Source organism: Arachis stenosperma, chromosome 9 (genome assembly GCF_014773155.1).
Source record: "Arachis stenosperma cultivar V10309 chromosome 9, arast.V10309.gnm1.PFL2, whole genome shotgun sequence".
Lineage (NCBI taxonomy): Eukaryota > Viridiplantae > Streptophyta > Magnoliopsida > Fabales > Fabaceae > Arachis > Arachis stenosperma.
The window spans coordinates 159,494,439-159,518,035 of NC_080385.1; the positions used below are offsets into that span (position 1 = coordinate 159,494,439).

At 33.8% G+C, this 23,597-nt stretch overlaps 5 protein-coding genes across 5 annotated transcripts; 1 reads left to right on the forward strand and 4 right to left on the reverse strand.

The window, feature by feature from the left end:
• Positions 1–2,019: 2,019 nt before the first annotated feature.
• On the reverse strand, positions 2,020–3,089 carry LOC130950317 (uncharacterized). The gene is made up of 2 exons (XM_057878827.1): positions 2,412–3,089; positions 2,020–2,088 (listed from the first exon to the last, which is right to left on the reverse strand). Exons 1-2 carry the CDS (start codon positions 3,087–3,089, stop codon positions 2,020–2,022), a joined length of 747 nt encoding a protein of 248 aa, XP_057734810.1.
• A 2,556-nt stretch (positions 3,090–5,645) lies between these two features.
• LOC130950318 (uncharacterized) lies at positions 5,646–6,335 on the reverse strand. Its single transcript, XM_057878828.1, has 2 exons — positions 5,841–6,335; positions 5,646–5,723 (listed from the first exon to the last, which is right to left on the reverse strand). Exons 1-2 carry the CDS (start codon positions 6,333–6,335, stop codon positions 5,646–5,648), a joined length of 573 nt encoding a protein of 190 aa, XP_057734811.1.
• Positions 6,336–13,891: 7,556 nt separating this feature from the next.
• On the reverse strand, positions 13,892–16,509 carry LOC130950319 (uncharacterized). Its single transcript, XM_057878829.1, has 4 exons — positions 16,185–16,509; positions 15,413–15,804; positions 14,812–15,313; positions 13,892–14,715 (listed from the first exon to the last, which is right to left on the reverse strand). The coding sequence occupies exons 1-4, from the start codon at positions 16,507–16,509 to the stop codon at positions 13,892–13,894; spliced, it is 2,043 nt and encodes a 680-aa protein (XP_057734812.1).
• A 2,044-nt stretch (positions 16,510–18,553) lies between these two features.
• On the forward strand, positions 18,554–20,953 carry LOC130951714 (probable methyltransferase At1g29790). The gene is made up of 2 exons (XM_057880421.1): positions 18,554–19,797; positions 20,844–20,953. Exon 1 carries the CDS (start codon positions 19,012–19,014, stop codon positions 19,780–19,782), a length of 771 nt encoding a protein of 256 aa, XP_057736404.1. The 5' UTR covers positions 18,554–19,011; the 3' UTR covers positions 19,783–19,797; positions 20,844–20,953.
• Positions 20,746–23,285, reverse strand: LOC130950320 (heparanase-like protein 2). Its single transcript, XM_057878830.1, has 9 exons — positions 23,064–23,285; positions 22,914–22,950; positions 22,564–22,744; positions 22,314–22,468; positions 21,968–22,201; positions 21,681–21,870; positions 21,473–21,598; positions 21,294–21,393; positions 20,746–21,195 (listed from the first exon to the last, which is right to left on the reverse strand). The coding sequence occupies exons 1-9, from the start codon at positions 23,283–23,285 to the stop codon at positions 20,833–20,835; spliced, it is 1,608 nt and encodes a 535-aa protein (XP_057734813.1). The 3' UTR covers positions 20,746–20,832.
• Between the last annotated feature and the right edge of the window lie 312 nt (positions 23,286–23,597).

Below are 23,597 nucleotides of genomic sequence, written 5' to 3' on the forward strand. Positions count from 1 at the left end.
AAACCGATTATTAAACCGGTCAAGTGATTGGTTCAATAATTCAAAAGTTCAACCGGTATAATAAATATAAAATAAAATTATTAAAAATTCTTAATATATAATTTTAAAGATTTAAATTCAATAATTTTTAAACTAATAAAATTTAAAATTTTATAATATTACATAATAAATTATCCATAATTTATAATTAAAAGTTCATAAATAACTTCAAACATCAATCTTTATAACTAATAAAAATCAAAATGCACTTAAACCACAAAGAAATAATGTTCAACCACAAACAATTATTCCAATTTCATAAAAATTATAAAAATAAAAAATATCAATAGAATAAAAAAATTAACAATAAAAATTATAATGTTCTACAATAACAATATCAAATTTGTTGAATACAATTGTTTGTGATGTTCTCCTTCTCATTCTCCTACAAAATTTCAAATCACATCAATTGAGAAAATCAATACAAAAACAAAGAATAACAACAAATAAACTAAATATTCATAATTATAAATGATATAAAGCAAGAGCTATTATTATTATTATTATCCACTTGCATTGAGAATTTCACCAACATTGAAACTAGAAATTTTGACGAACCCAGGACAGAGGAACTTGCTTGAAATTTTCAATGCAAAATAATTTGAAACACTCTTTTCAGCATACTTCAAAAGTTCAATGAAGTGTATAAATTTGAACAAAAAATGTACAAGAAATAAATGTAATTTGTGCTCCTGAAAGATGTGAAATGATGAAAAACAATTTTACCATACCACCATCAACAATTCAGATTCAACGAAAATCAGCAATCAAAATTAACAACTAAGAATCATAAAAACCAACATAAACAACTCAGAATTAACATAAACAACTAAGAATCAGAAAAATCTAGCATTAACAATGTTCATTAACAACGCAGAATCAGAAATATCAACGGCCAACAACTCAAATCAGAATAAATAAAATTAACAAAATAACCAAAAATAAATTGAGGCAGTAGTGCTTACTGGCGGCGAGGGAGAAAAGAAGGTGACGACGCGGTGAATACTCCACAACCAAGCAGAGAGACACGTCGCAGTGAGAAAGAGAGAGACAGAGAGAGCTCGGAGCCTCGAATAGAGAGAGAACTCGAAGAGAGAGATGGACACCAACAAATCGAGCACAGACGACGATAGAGAAGCCCTTCGCAGCGGCGTCGCCAACAGTTCCGAACAAGCACTCGACGTCGAGGAGAAGAGGATCGAGAAGCGAGCAGACCTTCCACGAGCGAAGACGGTACCCAAGTCTGTCTCTGCCGGCGACGACAATACCGTCTATCGGAAGAGAAGAATTCGGCAATGGGATGGGGTTGGAGAGAGAGGGGGGGAGGGGTGGGTGAGGGTATGAGAGTTCTGAACGTTTGAATTTTTCTTTTTCTTTAACATATATATATATTGAACCGGAAAAAAATCGAGCAATTCGAACGGTTTATTGATTAATCGTCGGTTTGACTAATTTTTAAGTTGATTTTTTATAGGACGGTTCTTCACAGCAATCGAATCGGACAAATAATTAGTTTTCGATTAATTCGGTTGAACTGGTCGGTCCGATTCGATTTTCAGAACCATGCTAAAAATAGTAAATTGGGAATAGCATTGCTTATTATTCATTTATTCTCTCCTGTTGTCCAAACTACCCAACCCAACATATATACATTACCATTGGGATCGATCATGCTAAAAAAAGGACAAAATTTTCCCTTTTTTTTTCGCAATAAAATTTATCAGCCCAATTTACCTTTGGATCTTAGCTTGTTTGATCCATGTTTATCACAGCCCACACCAAAACAATAATTTTGTGTCTCTTTAAATGCTAAAAGATCCCAAATGCATCAAGCTAGTCTTAACATTTTAAGCAAAGCCAACAAGAAACATAACAAATCCAAATTTGACAAACATAATTCTTAACAATCGAAGCACCGGTAGAAATTGAAAATGTTAAACCACTAATATAAATGCTTAATAACGGAAACTCGTGAATAATCTAAGCTAAGAAAACGCTGGTGAGAACCTTGTCGGACTTTTCCATACATGTCTTGAGTAGCTTTAAGCCCTGTTACACACAAACGCAAATACAAATAATTTAAGGTGGGTATTCCGATGAAGATATTATAATTGTCTTCATGTGATAATTTTTTTTTTTTGACTCTTAGACTATAGATTGTAGGGTTAAATTTTGATATGTTATAAAACTGTTATTTTTATGTGAAATGTGGCCAAATCAATAAATTACACTTTTATACAAATTATCTTCATAAAAAAATATTTTTTGTATCTTCATTTGAGTAGCTCCCATCATTTAATTAGGACTTAGGAGTATAATTTACAGGATAAAAGACAGAAAAATAAAAAATACTACTCATCACTCCCTCATACCTCATTCATGCCGAGTTGAACAACAGCTTCTTTCAAGGCACCAACATCATAGACGTTGAAGTGGTTAAGCATGGTGAGGCCGGAGAGGATTGACATGGGTTGAATGAGAAGATTATCCATGATCATGTAAGTTACTACTTCTTTCACAAACCCGTTATTACTATGACCAGAAGTAGCTGGTGCTGTTCCCGCCGTTGCCGTGGCGGTGGCTTCACCCTTCATATAGTTCAGCTTCGTCGTCGTACGACCAGAGTAACACACACGACAAAGAGAGTTATACACATCTGTTACAGTGGTGCTACAAGCACCATAATTGCGCGAGCATTTGTACATTTTTGGAGTTGTCTCGTCGGAATGATTTCTAGCAGCTGAAGGGAGGATTACGGTGATGGAAGGTGAGGAGGGAAGAATGGTTGGATGAAGAAGAAGATCCTTAGATAGGTTTGGTTGCATGTAAACACGGTTGAGATTTTCAACGCTGGAATAGAGATTTCCTAAGCAACCAGAGGCAGCTTCCTTGGTTAAAATGTTGACGACTGTAGCAAGTGGCAACTGAAGCAAGGTAAAGAGGAAATCCACTACATCCTTAGAGGCTTCTGCAAACAGCACTTTCTTACGCTTTGTGTGTATCAGAAGCTTCACACTCAAACTATTTGTAGGGGGTGTCTTGCTCGTCATGCCTCAAAGATAGAGTAAATCTGAATCTGATTGGAGTAATAATTCACAATTTTTGAAAGGCTATATATAGAGAGATGGAGGGAAGTTGGAAAGTCCACACCATTCATCAATTCATGCATGCATACGCCTCGAGAGTCCACACCACTTCCCTTTCCAATACCACTAATAGTTATCTCTACTCTTCAAAATATCTTCAACAATTGCTTCATTGTTGCCAAATAAATAGCCCATTAAATAACCATTGTATACATTGTAGCAGGATTCTATGTTTTATTCATCACTACTCTGCTTGTCATCTTATTCACCTCCTTCTAATAATTAAACCTCTTACGTTATGATATCGGAAATGTTTGGTAACAAAGAAAATCAGCCAAAAACAACCATAACTTGCCTTATTTAGCATTTATTAATTGTTGCGACAATTAATTAATACTAAATAAGGTAAGTTCTGACGGTTTTTTTTTAAGTTCTAAAAACCGAACTGATTATCGAACCGTTCTAGTTATTGGTTTACTGGTTTATAAATTCAATCGGTTTAATTAGGATTGAATCAAAAAAACCGTTTTATAATAAAATAATAAATAAAATATAAACAAACACATTAAAATATAATTATAATTTAATATAAACTTTAAAATATTATCCAAATTAAAAGTGCTACATAAACCAAACATAAAATGTCAACATCCAAGTTTATCATCAATTATATTTGTTCATATTCACAATTTTATCACATTCATTCATATTCACAATCCCTTCCCTTATTAAGCATGTATGTTCCACAATTAATGTCCACACCTAAAAATAAACCAATAACAAAAATTGTGTATTAAATTAAGTAAAATCATTCATCCACTTAAAATGAAAATGGCAAATAAAACACCTGCTCTGAGAACATCAGCAACAGCATCATCTGCTAATTTTACCTACTTCTAATATTCATAAACAGTGACCACTACATGTTACAATTTAATATTAGGAATGGAACTAGTTATGCCCAGCAGAATTATTTAGTCTCTTAAGAGTATAAATAAGATACATTCAAGAGATAGTTTCAGTTATGGAAGGCGCCCAATCCATTTGCGAATTTGAAAACATTCGAAATTGTGTTCTATCATTGCTACCAACCGGATATGCGTCCAATCTTGCCAAAAATTTGCTGGAATAAAGTTGCAAAATGGAATATTGAGTGAGAAGAGATTAAAGCTAGACTAAGGCAACAACAGCAACCACCACAAATTGATCAAGAAGCAACCAAATCTCAGCTATCAACAGAACAAGAAATTGCAGCAGCATCAACTGAAATTCAAGAAAAAAAGAGAAGCCAAAATCAATGCAAATTCAGATTCAACAAGCAATTTAGCAACAAATCCAACAACAGATCACAAATTCAATTTCACAAGATCAGTTCACAAATCAACAAGTCTATAATATGAAATTGATGAAGAAGAAGAATCATATTTCAATTTTGAATTTCAACCACAACAACAATCAGAAGAATCAATAAAAATTGCGGATCAAACAGGAATTCAAAATTCAAATCCAAAAATTCAATATAAAATAACTTTAAATCCAGAAAATCAGGTACGCTTAGAGACAATTGCAAAGAAAGTAGCAGATCACAACAATAGTGGGAAAATCAGAACAACTTTCAAAGATTCAAGTAGAACCGCTTTTATCATGGGTCTTCAGCAGCGGCTTTCGGCGGGGTGACTTCTCCTCTCTCACAGCTTCGGTCTCTCTCGCTTCCTTCCTCATGTGACAACGACGACGGCTTTGTGCAGCTCCAACAAACCTTAGCAGCAGCGGTGATGGATTGGCAGCGATAGAGGCACGGCGGTGACGGTGGTTGGACGGAAGTTGCGCCAGTGGCTTCGATGATGGTGAGACGACGGAGGACAGGAAAAGCTCGAGGGAGTTCTGCTTCGCGCATGAGAGTATAGGGAAGACTCTGGAGGGGTAATGGTTAGGAAACTTAGGGTGTTAGGGTTGCACGAAGGAAATGCTGCCGGTTCTTGAAAAGATTCAAAAACCGGTCAGATCACGATTCGATTCGACCAACCGGTTTTTGACCGATTCACGGTCCAATTCCGATTTTCCAATCTTTTCGGTTATAAAGTTTGTTCGAACCGTATTTATCAACGGTTTATAATTCGACCAGTTCAACCAGCCAATTCGAACCGATTTCAGAACATTAGTTTAATTTTTTTTGGTCTGCCTAGCACTTATAATATTATATATCGACCCAACCACAACAATAATAATAATAACCTTTTAGGATTGTAAATTCAAACAAGGAAATGTTAAATGGCACATATTAATAATAACGAGTCAAATAACTAACTAGAGAGCATTGCATCTCATCATAAGGATAGGATGCATCGTTCAAAATACATACATACTTTCCCTTTAACAAAACACAGACACCTACATATATCCATATCGTTGAACATGAAACATTATATTAACTGCACAAAATAGAGCCATTCTTAACATTTGAATTGAAACCGCGAGGCTCATAGCTAGATGAAACTACTGTATACTAGTTGAATATCTTTATGTGTCCATACTCTTGAGGAAGACGCTTGTCAACACCATCTTCGACTGCAATGAGGCCTTCAGTAGCCTTAAGCCCTGTTCAAGAAACAATAATAAATACTTATTATGAATGAAAAGAAATAATAAGGAAATAAGGGACCAACAAATAAATATTTATTATGAACGAAAAGAAATAATAAGGAGATAAGATACCTCGTTCATTCCAAGCTCGACCACCTTCTCTTGCAAGGCACCAACCTCCTTCACATTGAACTTGTTCAGCAGAGTGATGCTTGAAATGGTTGACATGGGTTGAATGACCAAATCGTCCATCACCATGTACGTCACAACCTCTTTCACAAAGCCACTACTCCCATGTACCCTTCCCGTGGCAGAAGCTGATGATGGAAGAAGAAGACCAGAGATGGCGGTTGACGATGAAGGGAAAGCTGGATTCAGCAGAACATCTCTGGATAGGTTTGGTTGCAAGAAAGTGTCACCAAGACCCTCCACGCTCTTATAGAGATTACCTATGCCACCCACCATGGATTTTTCTGTTAGAAGCTTCACCACTGCACCGAGTGGCAACTGAAGCAGGTTAAAAAGGAAGTCCACCACTTCCTTGGAGGCTTCGGCGAACAGAACTCTCTTGCACTTTGTGTCGATCAGAAGCTTCATGCTCACTTTTGTGGATGCGGATGATGCCATGATCCCACAACAGCTTGCTCTGTTTTACTTTGAGATTCGAGGTATGCATTCATTTATAAGTGATGTTGAATAGAAGAGGAGGCTTGCAGTTATCCAAAGGTTATTGTATTGATGAGAGAATTGTCTTATCAAGAATCGGAGTACAAGATACTAGAGCATAGGATAATCATTTCCTGTCATATGGTTTCTCTGCTTTAGTTTCGGAATTTCATTTCCAACCAACTTAGTTTCTTTTTTATTTTTTGTTTTTTAAATTAAACAAAGGGTTTGCAGAAAGAAATAAAAAAGAGAGATTATGGATAACTAAACGAGAGAAAGAGGAAAAAATCATATAGTTGCAAAGAAAATACAACATTAAATGTGTATTTCGATCTCTTAACTATTTTTTCAAATGATTAAATGTTTTTAATTATTTAAAATATTATATTTGTAAAGAAAATCAAAACTAATTTAGACGGAAAGTGATCAAATTATAACTATATATAAATGTCAGAAGATTTGAAAAAGAATGTTTATCAAAGATGTTTAAAGTTTTGATTAAATAAATTAAGAAAGATTGAGTTATATAGTAATTTTGGAAGAGTGTGAATATATATGACCAAGTAAAAAAAATTGAAATTAATTTTTATTTGAATGCATATACATATATGATTAGCTATAATATACGGACACTAAAGTAGATACGAGATATCACAGGATATAAGATACATTAATACACAAATTTTAAAATTTGATAGGATACGGGGACACACATATATATATATATATATATATATATATATATATAAAATAAATTATAATGATATTTAATTATTTTAATATCTTATTTTAATTATATAAAATATTTAAAATATTTTTTTAATAAATAATAATATATATTATTTTTAAATTTATTTTAAAAATATATGTTAAGAATAAAACTAAACACACTCATATGTAATAGTATTTAGATGTGTCTAAATATATTCAGAGTATAATTATTTATTTTTATTAATACATTGTTGTGTACAGAAGATACATATGTCGAATGAATGTCGTGTTTGACATGTGAACACAACAACTCAGTAAAATATCTGTATTTCATAAAATTGATTAGTGATTTGATTGCATTTTTAGGGCTTGTTTGGGTGAGCTTTTAAGAGAAGATCTTTTTTCGAGTTATCTTTTTTTAAAAGATCTTATAGAGAAGTAAAAGTAATTTTATGTTTGGATATCTCATGTAAAAATGTCTTTTTATCTATCAATTATGTTTGGGTATAACAATATAAAAGTACTTTTTTATTTATTTATTAAATGAAAAACATCTTTTTTTTAAGGAAAAAAGATCTTTTAAAAAAAGATGTAAATTACAGCTTCTCAAAAAAGATCTTTTTTTGATTTTACTAGTGCTTTTACTTTTACTATTAGAAATTTGTCAAACACGTTAAAAAATAAAAAAAGATCTTTTTTCATTGAAAAAAGATCTTTTTTTAACAAAATAATGGCGCCCAAACATGCTCTTAAATTAGAGAAAAATTATGAATGCAAGTTGCATTATTTACATGCGTACTGCAAGTAATTAATATTTTGTGTATTTACATGTATATATGCTGATAGATAATTTTGCGAATTTATTTTTATTAATTAGCTATATATTAATCATGGTTTAATGTTTCAAGATATGCATCACTTCATACTATAAGATAAATAGACAATATAATTAAAAAATTATTAAAAATTTTAATTAATTTGTGTCTTAAAAATACAAATTAAAATTATAAATTAAATTTTATTGGGGTATGCATTCATTTATAAGTGATGTTGAATAGAAGAGGAGGCTTGCAATTATCCAAAGATTATTGTATGAGTAAAGCTAGGGAACCAAAAGTATATCAGCCAAAATTCAGCCAAATATTTTTGGATAAATTTAAAATCTTTATGAGTTAATATATATGGATGTTTCTTCTACTAAGTATCAGAATGTTTCTTTTTCATATTAAATGGATGTTCTTTTATATATTTTTCGAATTTGTGATTGTTGGAAGTAGATAGATTAATGTAAGAAAAAAAAAAAAGAAAATTTTTTATAGATTTTAATTAGATTTACTTAATCAATTTAAAATTTTTTAAATTTTGAATTTAAAAAAATTAAAATTAATTAATTATTAATATAAATTAATGTAATTTTATTTAATTTTTGGTTGATAAACTTTTAGTTCTTTATACTTTTCTTTATTGTATTGATTTGAGAGAGGATCAGAGAATTGTCTTATCAAGAATCGGCGAGTACAAGATACTAGAGAATAGGATAATCATTTCCTCTCATATGGTTTCTCTGTTTAGTTTCGGAATTTCATTTCCAACCAACTTAGTTTCTTTTTTATTTTTTTGTTTTTTAAATTAAACAAATGGTTTGCAGAAGAAATTAAAAAAAAAAAAAAGAAGAAGAGAGGTTATGGATAACTAAAACGAGAGAAAGAGGAAAAAATCATATAGTTGCAAAGAAAATACAACAGTAAATGTGTATTTCGATCTCTTCACGATTTTTTTATTTTTTTCAAAAGATTAAATGTTTTTTAATTATTTAAAATATTATATTTGTAAAGAAAGTCAAAACTAATTTAGACGAAAAGCGATCAAATTTATATAAATTAAGAAAGTTTGAGTTACATAGTAATTTTGGAAGAGTGTGAATATGTCGCTTTTTAATTTTAATATTGTACCGTTGCAGGTGTTTTCAACGGATATGGGGGTGGGGGGTGTTAAACCTGCGTGTGGTGTCAGGGGGATGGGACTCGGACTCTCCGAGTTCAGGCGACAAAACGCACGGTCCGAGTCCAGTGCGTTGGGAAGAAGAAGGTGAGGGACACGGACCCTCCGATACCGCTGCTTCACGGACCGTCCGAGTTTGGTGTGAGTTTTCGAACCGTCCGAGTCCAATGCTGCTATGGACACGCGGCGCTTCCCCGTTGAGTCCCTCGGTGGGCAACGTTTGAAAGAAGAAAACCTGCTCTCCCATAGTCCGAATCCCCACTTCACTCCCAACAACCTTTCTCCCTCAAACCCTTCTTCTTCATTTCTCTGTCTCTGAACTTTGCATGGTGGTGGAGGAGCAACATTAATGGGGAAAAAATCAAAAATTAAAGATGTTGATCGAGCTGAGCTTCATATTATTCACTATCTCAGTGATCCTGACTATGTAAGTATTTTTTGAATTTTTTTTAGTTTTTTTATTTTTTTATAGTTATAATTATTAAAATATAAAATTTCAATATTATGGTTGTTGTTAGATACACAGTTGAAGAATAGAATGATTATGGATGATTTATTTATTAGTATTAGTTAGATTAGTTTAAAATATTTTGAACAGATTAATAATTGTATTTATGATGAATAAAATTTTTTATATGGTTATATTGTTCTTAGACATGTATTTGAAGAACGTAAATGGAATGAGTATGACTTAGTTTTCATTGTTTGTTAGATTTCTTTAAAATTATTTTACAGATTAATAATTATATAAATCATCATTAGAAAATTTGTTATGATTAAGTAGTTGTTAGGGATATGTAGTTGAAGAATATAAATAGAATGATTATGACTAATTTTTGAATATTTGTTAGGTTCTATTTAAATATTTTTTTACAGATTATAAATTATATATATCATGATAAGATAATTTGTTATGGTTATGTTATGTTGTTGTTGTTCTTTAGTTTTGTGTTTTTGGCTGTAGCAGTAAGTAGAACATAATGTAAATTTTTAATAAATTTATTTAATTGTAGTATAATTATTATTTGTAAGCCAATGGTATTTGAATGTGTTTTTAAGAAATTAAGTGTAACTGTTATCGATCTTGGTTAGATGTTATTATTATTATTGTGGTAAAGTGTTAATGCTGAGTTGATCAGAAAGGTTTTTTTAATTAAGGCATGTTAGATATTTCTTTATGGAAAAATTTTAATAATTTAAATGTAGTAATTATTATTAGCAAGTTAATTATTAGCGTTGTTAGAATATGAATGATGGCATATACAGATTTATTAATATTTTGTATTGCAGGGGAAAAATTTTTAAGAAAAGAGTAATTAATTAATGTTCTTAATTATTGTGGATGTTGTAAATATTGTTGAGATTTATGATTAGGAATATATGTATTTGTAATGAGTTTCATTAGCAGTTATGAATACTTTTGAGGATTAACTAGTTAAATTTAGAAGTTACGAGAATTAGTTGTATAAGGATTCGGTGAATAACTTTATGATGGTAAGTTAGCAATTCTTAATAATTTGATTAGTAATTTGTTATGTTTTTTTGTAGAAATCAAGAATGTTGACATGTAACCATCCACTTCCTCCGGATCGGTACAACGAAAGGGTGGAGGATCATCTGCGAATTACCGGGTTCTATCATGCATCTCAGATTGGGATAGTGCAGTGTCAGAAAGCATTGGTAAATGCTCTAATTGAACGTTGGCACCCGGAGACACATACGTTCCACCTTCCCATTGGTGAATGTGCTGTGACACTTGAAGATGTAGCTATGATTCTTGGTCTTCCCACAGATGGTCTTCCGGTCACAGGGATGACAATGAGCAGTTATGAAGCGTTGGAGGCGGAGTGTTTGCTTCAATTTGGAGTTGCACCGCGTATGTCCGACTGTAGATCTAGTTGCATAAAACTTACCTGGCTGCGTGATTTAAAAGAAAATTTACAGTTGATTGATGATATCAGTATACAGAGGTATGTGAGGTGCCATATTATGTTGTTGATCGGGACGATCTTGTTTGGGGATAAGTCTGGGGCAGGAGTGCATTGGAAATTTCTACCCTTGCTACGTGATTTTGGTAGTATTGGTCAGTATAGTTGGGGAGCGGCATGCCTGGCACATCTCTACAGGGCATTATGCCGGGCATCCCGTTTTAACTGCAAGGAAATAGATGGTCCACTAACACTTCTACTCTGTTGGGCTTGGATCAGGATGCCGTACCTATCGCCGCTACCTAGGGAACCTCGAAGTTTTCCACTAGCAAACAGGTAATAATTTGTTAGTTATGTACCCGTATGTTGATATCTATGATTCATTTAATGGTAGCTGAGGTAATTGAATATATCATCATAGGTGGCGGAACTGGGAGCGTGGTGACCGACGATTTAGATACTTGAAGTTAGCTCACTTTAGGAAGTCATTTGATGAACTTCAGGAAGGGCAGGTATGTTTCAATGAAAGTAGTATTAGTTTTATGTTTAGGGTCTGAGACATAATTATACAGCATTGTCTTTGTAATTGGCTTTGTGGACTGTTATGTTGAGGTTCCTTTATTTTTCCAGTTTGTTTGGGTTGCTTATGCTGTGGATCGGGTGGATCCGAACATCATTCCTCCTGAAATCTACATGCAGTCGGTGGTTTGGAGTGCTACAGTTCCGTTGGTATCATTTGAATGTGTCGAGTGGCATGCTACCGATAGATTTAGGCGACAGTTTGGTTTGGTTCAGGGACCACCAAGTCAGGAGCGGAATCTAGAGAAGGCGCATGGAGAAACCCTGAAGGGTCCCAAGAATCTTAATTGGGCCACGGAAGAGAGTCATTCAAAATGGGTGATGCATTGGTCAAACAGGTATAACTACATTCTATCTGAGCTTCCGATGCCTTCACATGATCTACTAGATACTTACATGCATTGGTACCGATCAAAATATGGGGACCACTTGAACTTGTCAAATCTTGTGGGTCAAGATAATGAAGAAGGTGATCAGGATATGGAGGAAGGTGATCAGGATTTGGATGAGGATAATCAGGATACCGATGAGGGTAGTCAGGATATGGATGCTGACAATCAAGTAGAAGAGCCACCTTCGCCGCATATATTACCTCCAACACCGATTCCACAAGAACAACCTCAGTCCTCAAGCCATTACGTACCTCAGACACAGTTCCCCCCATCAGTTCCAATCAGTCAACAATATTGGGGTACCTCACAATTTGAAACAGGAGAAGGAGGTTCCTTTAGCCAGTTGCTTGGGTTGATGTCTGCAGATCCTGGACTACCACAATATGGCCAACAGCCTGACCTCATGGCTGGTAGGTATTCATTGGATGCGAGGTATCCGGGCCATACATCATCGGTTGCTTCTGGGGGGTTTGTGTCCGTTGACTCTAGTAGGAATGATGACGGACGCGGAGCTTTTTTTAGTCAGAATCCTAACCGTGTATCCATGGGACTCATTGAAGAAGATGCTAATGCACTCGAGAGGGAGACAGATGCGTATCTAGTAGATGACCCGGATGACGAGGAGGATCAAGATGACGATGAAATAGAGGAGTTTGACGAAGATGAAGAATCTCGTAATGATGGTATTATGTTTTGTATTCTACTTTACATGTTGCATTACTTTGTTATTTTTTTGTTCATAACTGGCATCTATTTTTTACCTTTACTAAATCTTATGTGGTTTATGTCTTGCTGTGATTACCTGCTGCGCATAATTTAATTGTTTTTTATAATTTCTATACAGGTCATGCACGCACTCCGGATGAAACCTCCAAATGTTACAATCTGAGGATTGATCCACCACGTCGCAGTGCTAGTCGCTACACTCCATCTGTCTTCAAAAAGGCGGCCAAGAAATGCAAGAATTTAGTCAAGGATGTGAAGTGGGCCATGAGAAAGTAGTTGTCTTGTAACGTATTTATTTAACTAGTAATCACGTGGACCATGTTGTATTTATGTAGTATGTTGAGAGTATTTATGTTGTATGCTTAAAGTATCTATGTTGTATGTTCAGAGTATCTATGTTGTATGTTCAGAGTCTCTATGTTGTATGTTTAGAGTATTTATGCACTATTCAGGTATTGTTAATCTTGAGTACGCATTACGGTACAGGTGTTGCATACGTACGCATTATTGTTGTTCATTCATACAATCAGATTGAACCGGAAAGGCCGGTTCAGTTATACATTCAGATTGCACCTGAAATGCCGGTTCATTCATAAAATCAGATTGCACAGTACAGGTCGGTTAATTTTGAAGAACCAATGAACCGGACCGGCCGGTTAATTTTATACAACCCTATTGACCGGACCAGCCGGTTCATTCCTGAAATCAGATTGAACCGGACCGGCCGTTTCATTTATACGATGCGATTGAACCGGATCGGCCGGTCCATTTACACAATCCTATTGAACATGGCCGGCCGGTTCATTCATGAAATCAGATTGAACCGGACCGGCCGGTTCATTTATACGATGCGATTGAACCGGACCGGCCGGTCCAGTTACACAATCCTATTGAACATGGCCGGCCGGTTCATTCATGAAATCAGATTGAACCGGACCGGCCGGTTCATTTATACGATGCGATTGAACCGGACCGGCCGGTTCATTTACACAACGCGATTGAAACATCAGAATACATAAACCGTTTTAACATAAACCGTATTAACATTAGAATACATAAACCGTTGTAACATAAAAACATCAGAAAAGCATTACATAATGTTCCACATATCAAGTCAAGTTCTCTCAAAAAGACAACCCATGACATAATACTGACGTCCTACACCTACCACAATGTGAACCTACGGAGCATCTCCGTCGACAGTTCTACCAGCTGACTGACGGCATCTACTACGACTGTGTCCCTCAGCCCCACAAAGCGTACATCGCCTAGGACGACGTAACATTCGCGTGTCCATCTCATTCAAGAAACGCGTCATCCTGGGGCGCCCTTTCGAGACACGTCTCAGATACGGATTCGGTACGTAGCGAGGACCGTTGTACGCAGGCCACGTTGTCGGGTTACCTAGTGGCCTAAATCTTGCTCGGTACACCCGCCGAACTTGGTCCATCTTATACACATCATGCACATATAGCTTCCAATCCAGTCGCTGGTTCGCACAACATGCGAACACATGTCTGTAGGGGATCCGGTCCACCTGGAACTCACCACAGTCACATCGAAGGGCGCGTAGATCGACTGCAAACTCCAATCCGCTTGGCATCTCACGCACCTCGAAGACTTCATTCTGCCGGTCAAAGCAACTGACCTGTATGTTTCCTGATGCAAGTTGGTTTGCATGCAACTTCGAGGTCACGACCTCGGAGAACACATGGCCAGCATTAATCCGCGCTTCTGCCTCTGCTCTTTTTCTGGTGAAGAGCTCGTTTAGCCTGTAGAATGTTGCCTTGACAAGAGCAGTAATAGGAAGATTGCGTGCACCCTTCAACACTGAATTGATGCATTCCACTAGATTCGTTGTCATGTGACCCCATCGGTATCCACCATCAAACGCCAATGCGTACTGTTCGCGAGGAATTCGGTTTAACCAGTTGGTATACGCTTCCCCCCGTTCCCGTAATCGCTGGTAACACACTTCATACTCCCGCACCGTCCTGGAATATCCTAGAGGAAAGCAAAAAAAAAAAATTATAAAACTCAAAAACAAATATTAATATTTAACTACTGTTAATAAGTTACTTAAATTTAGTAAATTATTACCAATGTTGACGACCAATTTTTGGAGGTACGGTGCCTTGAATTTCCGCAGAAAATTCGACTCTATATGCCTGATGCAGAACATATGAAAAGCTCTAGGAGGTGACCAGGCTCCGTTACTCCGTTCCACAGCTGCATTGATGGATTCGTGTCGGTCGGATATGAGTCCCACACCATCCCGAGTGACAACATGTTGACGCAAGTTACTAAGGAAAAAGTGCCACGCATCAGAAGTCTCTCCCTCGACAATAGCAAACGCAATTGGGACGATGTTGTTGTTGCCATCCTGTGAAACTGCGACTAGGAGACAACCCTTATACTTCCCGTACAAGTGAGTCCCATCCACCTGGACAACTGGCTTACAATGTCTGAATGCCCTGATACAGGGGTAATAACTCCAAAATACTCTATGCAGTACCCGAATATGACCAACCAAGTCATCGCCTTGGTATGCAGGCATAGTCTCAAAATGGACAACAGCTGATGGCTCCTTGTGACACATGGCCTGAAACCATATAGGCAACGCTTCGTACGATGCCTCCTAACCTCCAAATATTTTTTCTACTGCCCTTTGCTTAGCCAACCATGCTTTCCGATAGCTAACAGTATAGTTAAACTTCGATTGCACTTCTGCTATAACGGACTTTACCTTTAAGGAGGGATCAGCCTCAACCAATGGCTTTATTGCTTCTGCAATTGTGATGGAGTCCAGCTTCGCATGATCCTGTGAAATGGTGGCTCTGGTACAAGTGTGACTACCATTATACCTCCTTATAACCCAACAATACTTCCTGCTGATCAGACTAACCCTGATAAGCCAATCACACCCTGACCCATACTGTGTACACTTGGCGTAAAATGTCAAAGGCTCAGACTCATACACCCGGTAATCTACGCTTCGTCGTATGGTATACTCTTTTATTGCCTTAATAACAGCTTCCCGGGAACTAAACTCCATCCCAACAGCAAATTCACCATCTGCGACAAAAGGAACTTCTGCCAGGACACCAAGCATGGAAAAAATTTCAATAAATACATATATATTTCAAAACCATACTAAATCAATATTAACTGCATCAAGTATGACATAAATCCGACCCTAACGTAAATAATAATAAAATATTAAATTCTATGTTCTATATTCGTTTAAAATAACGTTATATGTTTCAAACATTACTGAACACATATGTTGACTTTTATTTTTTTAAATTCCTACTATTTTTTAATTTTTTTTAACATATGATCAGCTCAACCGGTTCAATGTCTAACACATACATGACATCAACGCATGCGTAAATAATGGGTAATAAATAATAATTCATTCATAAATAATTCAAAAAATAAATAAAAAAGACAATTATTTTTTATTAACGTACCTGCAGTCATATATTCCGGAAACTCCGGCACATGCATGGCTTCCAAGTCCAGAACTCGCATAAATGAAGGCTCCGCAAACGGCATATCGTTTGCGAGTGCATCTGCCACCTCTGTCACATCTGCATCCATATTTTCCTCACCATGAACTTCATCTCCATCTGCACCAACACATTCGTAGTTGCTTTCGAACTCTTCTTCACTGTCACTATTATAATCTTCCCGTAGAATGTTTCGGTCTGCCTCAGATTGTTCAAACTCAACATACAACTCGATATACGAGATCTGCGCCCGGTTTTCAATATACATTGAAAACATCTCCTGCATGCTCGCTTCGTCCGTCACATATCTTGTTTGAAATTGGACAAACCCACCAAATACCGGTACGGGATATCTGTATAGAACACAGGATATTTTTTTTTGCCCTCTCAGAATCAATCTTTTCACAGATCAAACCTTTCAGTTCTTCAAAGGAAATGATAAAAGGAATAACAACATCTATTGGATTTTCACAAATAAATTTTACCCCTTCAGATGTTTCTAATAAAATTTGACCAAAATAATACACCTTTATTAGTACTCTATCACTCATTTCTCCTACTCACAAAAAAAAAACATAACACTAACTACCCACTTCTTTGATTTTGAATAACCATGAAATATAACCCAGAAGAACGAAACAGAGGAGGAAGCGGCGCATAGGAAGGACAAGAAGAGGGATAACCTAACACTAATTCGTTGCACTTTTATATAGACTCTATTCTCAACTCGGACCGTCCGACTTGGTTAACTTCATTCAAAAATATATTCAAGAACCAAATCGGACCATGCGTTTTCGTGAACCGGTTCGACCATCCCTAGCCAAAACGGACGGTCCGACTCCATCAACTACAAGCAAATCGGACCGTGCGTCTTCTCTTCCCCCAGCCATCTCGCAGGGTCCGATTCCTCAGCAACTAAACACTTTCCCTCCCCACCACAAATCGGACCGTCCGTCTCCCACTTTTAGAACTTAGAAACCCAGAACTCGGACCGTCCGAGAACCCCTCCCTAAAGCTGCCAAAACTCTGCCCCACATACATGTCTAACCCACCTTATCTCCATATCAATGCCAAACACACATACATGCTCCATATCGAAAAAATTGAGCCTGAATATGTATGATCAAATAAAAAAAATTGAAATTAATTTTTATTTGAATGCATATACATTAGTTATAATGTATGGATACTAAGGCAGACAACACTACACGAGATATATTAATACACAAAATTTAAAATTTAATAAGATACGAGAATATACTTATCATATATATATAATATAAAATATTTTTTAAATAAATTATAAAAATATTTTATTATTTTATCGATACTAAAATATTGATTAATTTTTTAATTATTTTTAATATCTTATTTTAATTATATAAAATATTTAAATTTTTTTATAAAATAAATAATATATATTATTTTTAAATTTATTTTAAAAATAAATATTAAAAATAAAATTATACATACTGATATGTGATGGTATTTAAATGTATCTAAATATATTTAAAGTATATATTTTTATTTTTTATTAAGACACTGTTATAAAAAAATACGCATATCAATATTTTTATAAAATATATATTAAAATATAAATACATATTAAAAATAAATTAAATTACACATATATTTATATATAAATATATTAATAATAATTTTAATAATTAATTATAAAATAATTAAAAGACGATTAAAATTAATTTTTTGGTATTATTTTTAGCTATCAACTTACTAGAGTGATACTATTACTAAAAATTTATATGAGAACTAAACAAAAGATTAAAAATTAAAAAGGAATGGATAAAAAATTAACTCGTAAGTCGTAACATTTCATAAAGTTGAAACCTACCTGAAGCTGCATATAATTAAAATATATGCTCTACCTCTTTTTTACATAATATATAAACAATATCATGACTAATAACACTTAGACGATACAATCTTTTTTAGTGTTGATTGGTCCAATCAAAGCGAACCAAGCTTCCGAAATTATATTCATGAATCTAAAAAAATCCTTGTGAGAACCAAATATGATTGATGCATTTGAAAAGAAACCATCTTATTGTATAACTATCAAAATACAATTAAATCAATTCTCATTAATGTACAATAATTTATTGACTACCGATAAATCATTAAATAAACTTTTGAGTTAGAGGATAGTGTGAAAACCAATATATATTTGTAAAGCATCATTAGTTTCATGTTGATAATTTTTATTTTTGTCTTTGCAATTTTTTTCCATGGTTTCTAAGCCTTTTGAAGGAAGAAAGAAATGGGAATTGAAGCTCAAGTAAGCAGAGTATTCAAAAAAGCATCAACACAGACATAGTTATAGTCACACCCTAAAACACAAGTTGAATCCCCTTGTGCTAGTAATAGTCACAAACCTTGTCACCATATAAATTGTTACTTGCCCATTTAGCTCTTTATATCATCATCCTCCTCATCATAATAATAACTTTAACTCAATCTTGCAATAACTTAACACCACAAAATCTCAACTTGTTGCTATTCATTCATTTTTGGCTGAGCTTCATCGTACGCTCAACTCAACTAACCTTCTTGTCCAACAAGACAAGCAATATTCTAGAAACAACAATGGTGAAAGGTCTTCGATTAAAAAGCTTAATCTTGCACTTGCCTCTTACAAGCTCCCTTTCGGATACTCGCAATGGATAGGATTAGATGAGATTTATTCTCCAATTGGCGCGGTGTGTTTGAGGTTCCAAGATGAGTTGAACCAATGCAATGTCATATGACATAGGAGGTGAATGTCTTGCAGATGAGGTGTTTGCACAAATGCTTGTGTCAAAAGGGTGTGAGCCACTCCCTAAAAGAAGGTGCCATCCCAAGTCTCCAAAAGCCAAATCAAGATTTGCAAGATAGCTTTTGGAAAATTCCACCAGATAGCAACATTGTTTGGGATCCTTATACTTGTAAGAGCCACAAGTGCCTCATTGAGAGGAAGAACAACAAAGGGTACTGTAAAGATTTCTTTGATCTGCAAGGAAGGAAAAAGGGTAGGTGGATCTTTGATGATGGTGGACTTGATTTTGGGATAGACCAAGTTCTTGGGACGAAAAGATCCGACAACACGATCCATATCGGATTTGACATTGGTGGTGGAACAGGGACATTTGCTGCAAGGATGAAAGAAAGGAATGTGACAATCATCACAAGCACACTGGATTTGGACGGTCTATTCAGCCACTTCATTGCGTCAAGGGGATTGATTCTAATTCATCTCAGCATATCTCAGAGGTTTCTATTCTTTGAGAACACACTTGATATTGTTCATTCCATGGAATTCATAGGAAATTGGTTGCCAGAAACTATGCTTGAGTTTTTGCTATATGATGTGCATAGGGTATCGAGGCCAGGGGAAATTTTTTGGTTTGAACATTTCTTCTGCTTTGGATCACAGGTTAATGGAACTTATTTGCCAATGTTTGATAGAGTTGGGTTCAACAAACTTAGATGGCATGCTGCAAGGAAGCTTCATCATGATGGGGTTCAGAAGAATGAATGGTATACATTTCAGCATTATTGGTAAAACCAGTAATTTGAGGTATGCATGAGAATATAATGCTTAAGATAAATTAGTGAACAAAGATTTGTGCGACAATTATCTTGTGAATTAGTGAAAGTTTATGTTAATATCTTTCTTGTAGGCCAAAGACCTTAATATGCACAGTACCTTCTTTTTGGTAAACACAAGAAGTTTATGATTTTTCATTTTTGACAATAGTCAAATTACTATAACTATAGTAAATATACAACTATTATATTAAAAATTTAAATTTTATATTATCTATAAAAAAAATTAATTAAAAATCTTGTTGTGTAATTAAACCTATTTTTTAATTATATTTAATACTACTGTACACAGTTTGAAACACAGATATTTAGGTCCAACAAGTCGATAACTCAACTATATATATGAAACTAGTACTTTTTTTTAAAAAAGAGTTTATACTAATTCAATGAGAAAATCAGCAAATTGCTATAGTATAAACATTCAATTATCATTCAGTGACTTGTAAACAAAGTAAATCTTTATTAAAATTTGCATCCAAGCATGAAATTCTCGTGTTTAGCTGATTGAGATTTTCTTTATTCAATTTTTTTTTCTTTTTTCTCTCTTTTTTTTTGCAGAGCAAAAAATATTTATTACAATGAAAAAGTTAAAAACCTAAAATAGCTAAGAAAGATAATTCTATTACTGATAACTTATTTGACTTAGCTAAGAAAGTTAATTCTGTTACTAATATACCAGATTTTTATTATAAAACAATATTAAAAAGTTATCATGAATATTTCTAAGTTTTATTCAATTGTTAATTTAAATTGTTATATATGAATATATAGCGTCAGTTAATCAGTTAGTTTTTAATTATGTAAATAATAAGCGTATGTTTGAAGTCGTCAATAAAAAAAAAGATAAGTATATAATTAATTGAAAATAAAAGAAATTAAAAAGAAAAATTAATCATAAACTATTCCCAGCAAAATACGTATATATGCATATGCTCTATAAGCCTTAAAAACTCTATCTAAGTTCTATAAGAAAAATAAAAAAGAAACAATAGATAACCCTAGTAATCTATTTTGTAGGAGGTGCACATGCAGGTGCATTGAAATTATTGATTTGCACAAAGACTATTGAATGAGGTACAACTTTGATTGGAGAAGAAGAAGAAGCATCAACAATCTTTGGTTTAAGCTCTGGAATTTCCTTTGACTTGGTAAGTTCCAATGGAGTTCCATTCAGAAGCACAACATCACTTTGAATGTTTCCATCTTTAGGTGTTAAGTGGTACTCTTCTCTTTTCAATGAATCCATCAAATTCACTGTGTTTATTCCCTCTGATACCAACTCCTCCGGATAAAGATTCATGTCATTCACAAGGGATACATCGAAAGATGTCGAATTCTCCATGTTTATTAGTAGTAATGTGATTCCGTTCTGAAACAATAATTAGATCAACAATATGTTATAACAGTTAAAAAGTTATCTTAAAATTAAAAAAAATTAAAATGTATAAATAAAAATTATTAACTTACCCCTTGTTTAGAACAATGAGCATATGTACGTAGATACGGTGAACTATCATGAGAAATAGAAAGCACATTGGTTCCCATAAGTCGATGCCACAAAAGTGCTCTGTTTAAAGAAAATAAAATTATTATTCATTCAAAAATGACATTTAATTTAACTACTTATATGAATATATGTGACATACCCATAATAATCTGGATTAGGAATGAATGATGTTGTATTTAGCAAAGCATAGTTTCCTCCAATCAAAGCTTGTCTACAATAAACTTTGTGGTTGAAGGTTGATGTCATACCCAATTGGTCCAAATACCTATAGTTATTATTAATTAAAAAAATTATTAAACAAAAATTAGAGAGCTGAAATTCAATTTTAAAAAAAAAAAAAACCTTACCAAAAGCCATTAACAAAAGTATGTGATACATCTTTGCCTCCACTGTTATAAGCTCCACCAGATTCTCCAACCCATGCTCCAGCCCATGGTGTGAAGTCTTTTACCGCGGTTGAAACATCCTTGAAAGTTTGTGCAATTTTACTCAAGAAATATGGGTCTTGAACCTTACTAATAAGATCCCTATCAACACCTATATAATATAATTTTAAAATACAATTATATTCTTAGAATTAAACAAATTAATCAAGCAACAAACAACAAACAACATTCTGAATTATTATACGTACCAGCACCAAGGTTATAAATGTGATGTGTAACTCCATCAATGACACCAGGTCCAACATGTTGCAAGAAGCTATCAAACCATTCTTTACCATAAAATCCAGCTGGACCCAACACCTTTGGTCTTGTTGTGGCATTTGGGTATAATGAGTTAATTATGTGCCTTAGTTTTGTGATATCTTTTGCATATTGAACACTATCTATTCTTGCTGATACTCCTTCAGAGCATAGCTCGTTTCCTATATGATTAATTAGCACAAAATGTTAAATTTATAAAAAAATCATGGATAAAAACTAAATTAGTTAGTTATAAAAATTAAAGAGTTTTAAATTTTTAATTTAATTTGATACCTAATTCATATGAATCTATATTGTATCCTTTTGAGACAGTGTACTTCATGAGACTTATGGCATTGTTTGGATTCCAATCTCCTTTCCAGTTTAATTGGTCTTCTTTGGAATTTTTCTTGCCAACAAGTGCGTTTAAGCCAAATGTAAATTTGACACTGCAAAATTTAAAGTAAATAAGATAAGATAAGAATGATTGTTTGTGAAGTAATTATAATAATATTGAGAAATTAAAATAATATATATTAATTACCCGGTTTTGTTCAAAAAGTGATTCATTTCATCCCATCTCTTTCTGGGAAGGCATCCAACACTGAATCCAAACAAACCGTTATCCTTCTTTCTCATAGTTGGGCAGTGCTTTTGCTTCCCAAATTGGTAAATAATTTGATCTTGTAGTGAACCTCCTAATCTAATCCTCAGAGGATTGAATGCTGCAATAATTTTAAAAGTAATTAAACGGTTGGATTAATTAGAATAATGCTACACATTCAAATTTTTTTATTAATCAAGTTCAATTAAGTTGGTCTAACATAATAAAAATCAGTCATAGTTAGTATATATTAATTAAAATGGTTTGACTTTAGAAAAAATATGGCTTACCTTTGATTGCATTTGAGAGTATCGTGTTATTCAAGTCCTGCAAAAAAGTTGCAAAAACAATAATTAATTATCATTATGATATTAAAAAATGCATACAATATTGTGAATGGTAATGTACAACAATAATATCCAACAAAATAAATACCATACCAAGTTGAGAATCCCAGCTTTTCCCCATGGACATTGGTTATAGTCACATTTATTAGATGGCCACCAATCTAATGTTGCACATATGAAATTCTCATCAGTTGTAGCAATGTTTGTGACCCCTTTCACTTTAAGCTTCACATCTTCTGATGAAGAAAAAGAAGGACAAAATAATACTAAGAGACTTAAAAAAAGAGCTACTTTCACATACTGATTTACACCCATTGTGGAACAGAACTAGAAGAGAAGATACTATGAATAATTTCTATTGATGTTTCTTATATGATTTATATCATCGGTATCTACTATTTATAGTGTTAGTAATGTGGTTAGCTATAACTACTTTTAAGTAAATAGATATTTTTAAATTTAAAAGATATGTTTATCTTAAATAATTTAAAGTTTAAAATTATATAAGTATTTGTTTAGATGCCATTAAATGAATAAAAAAAGATATTTTTTTAATAAAAAAGACTTTTTTTAGTGTGTTTGGCAATATTTTAATAATAAAAATAAAAGTACTAGAAAAATAAAAAA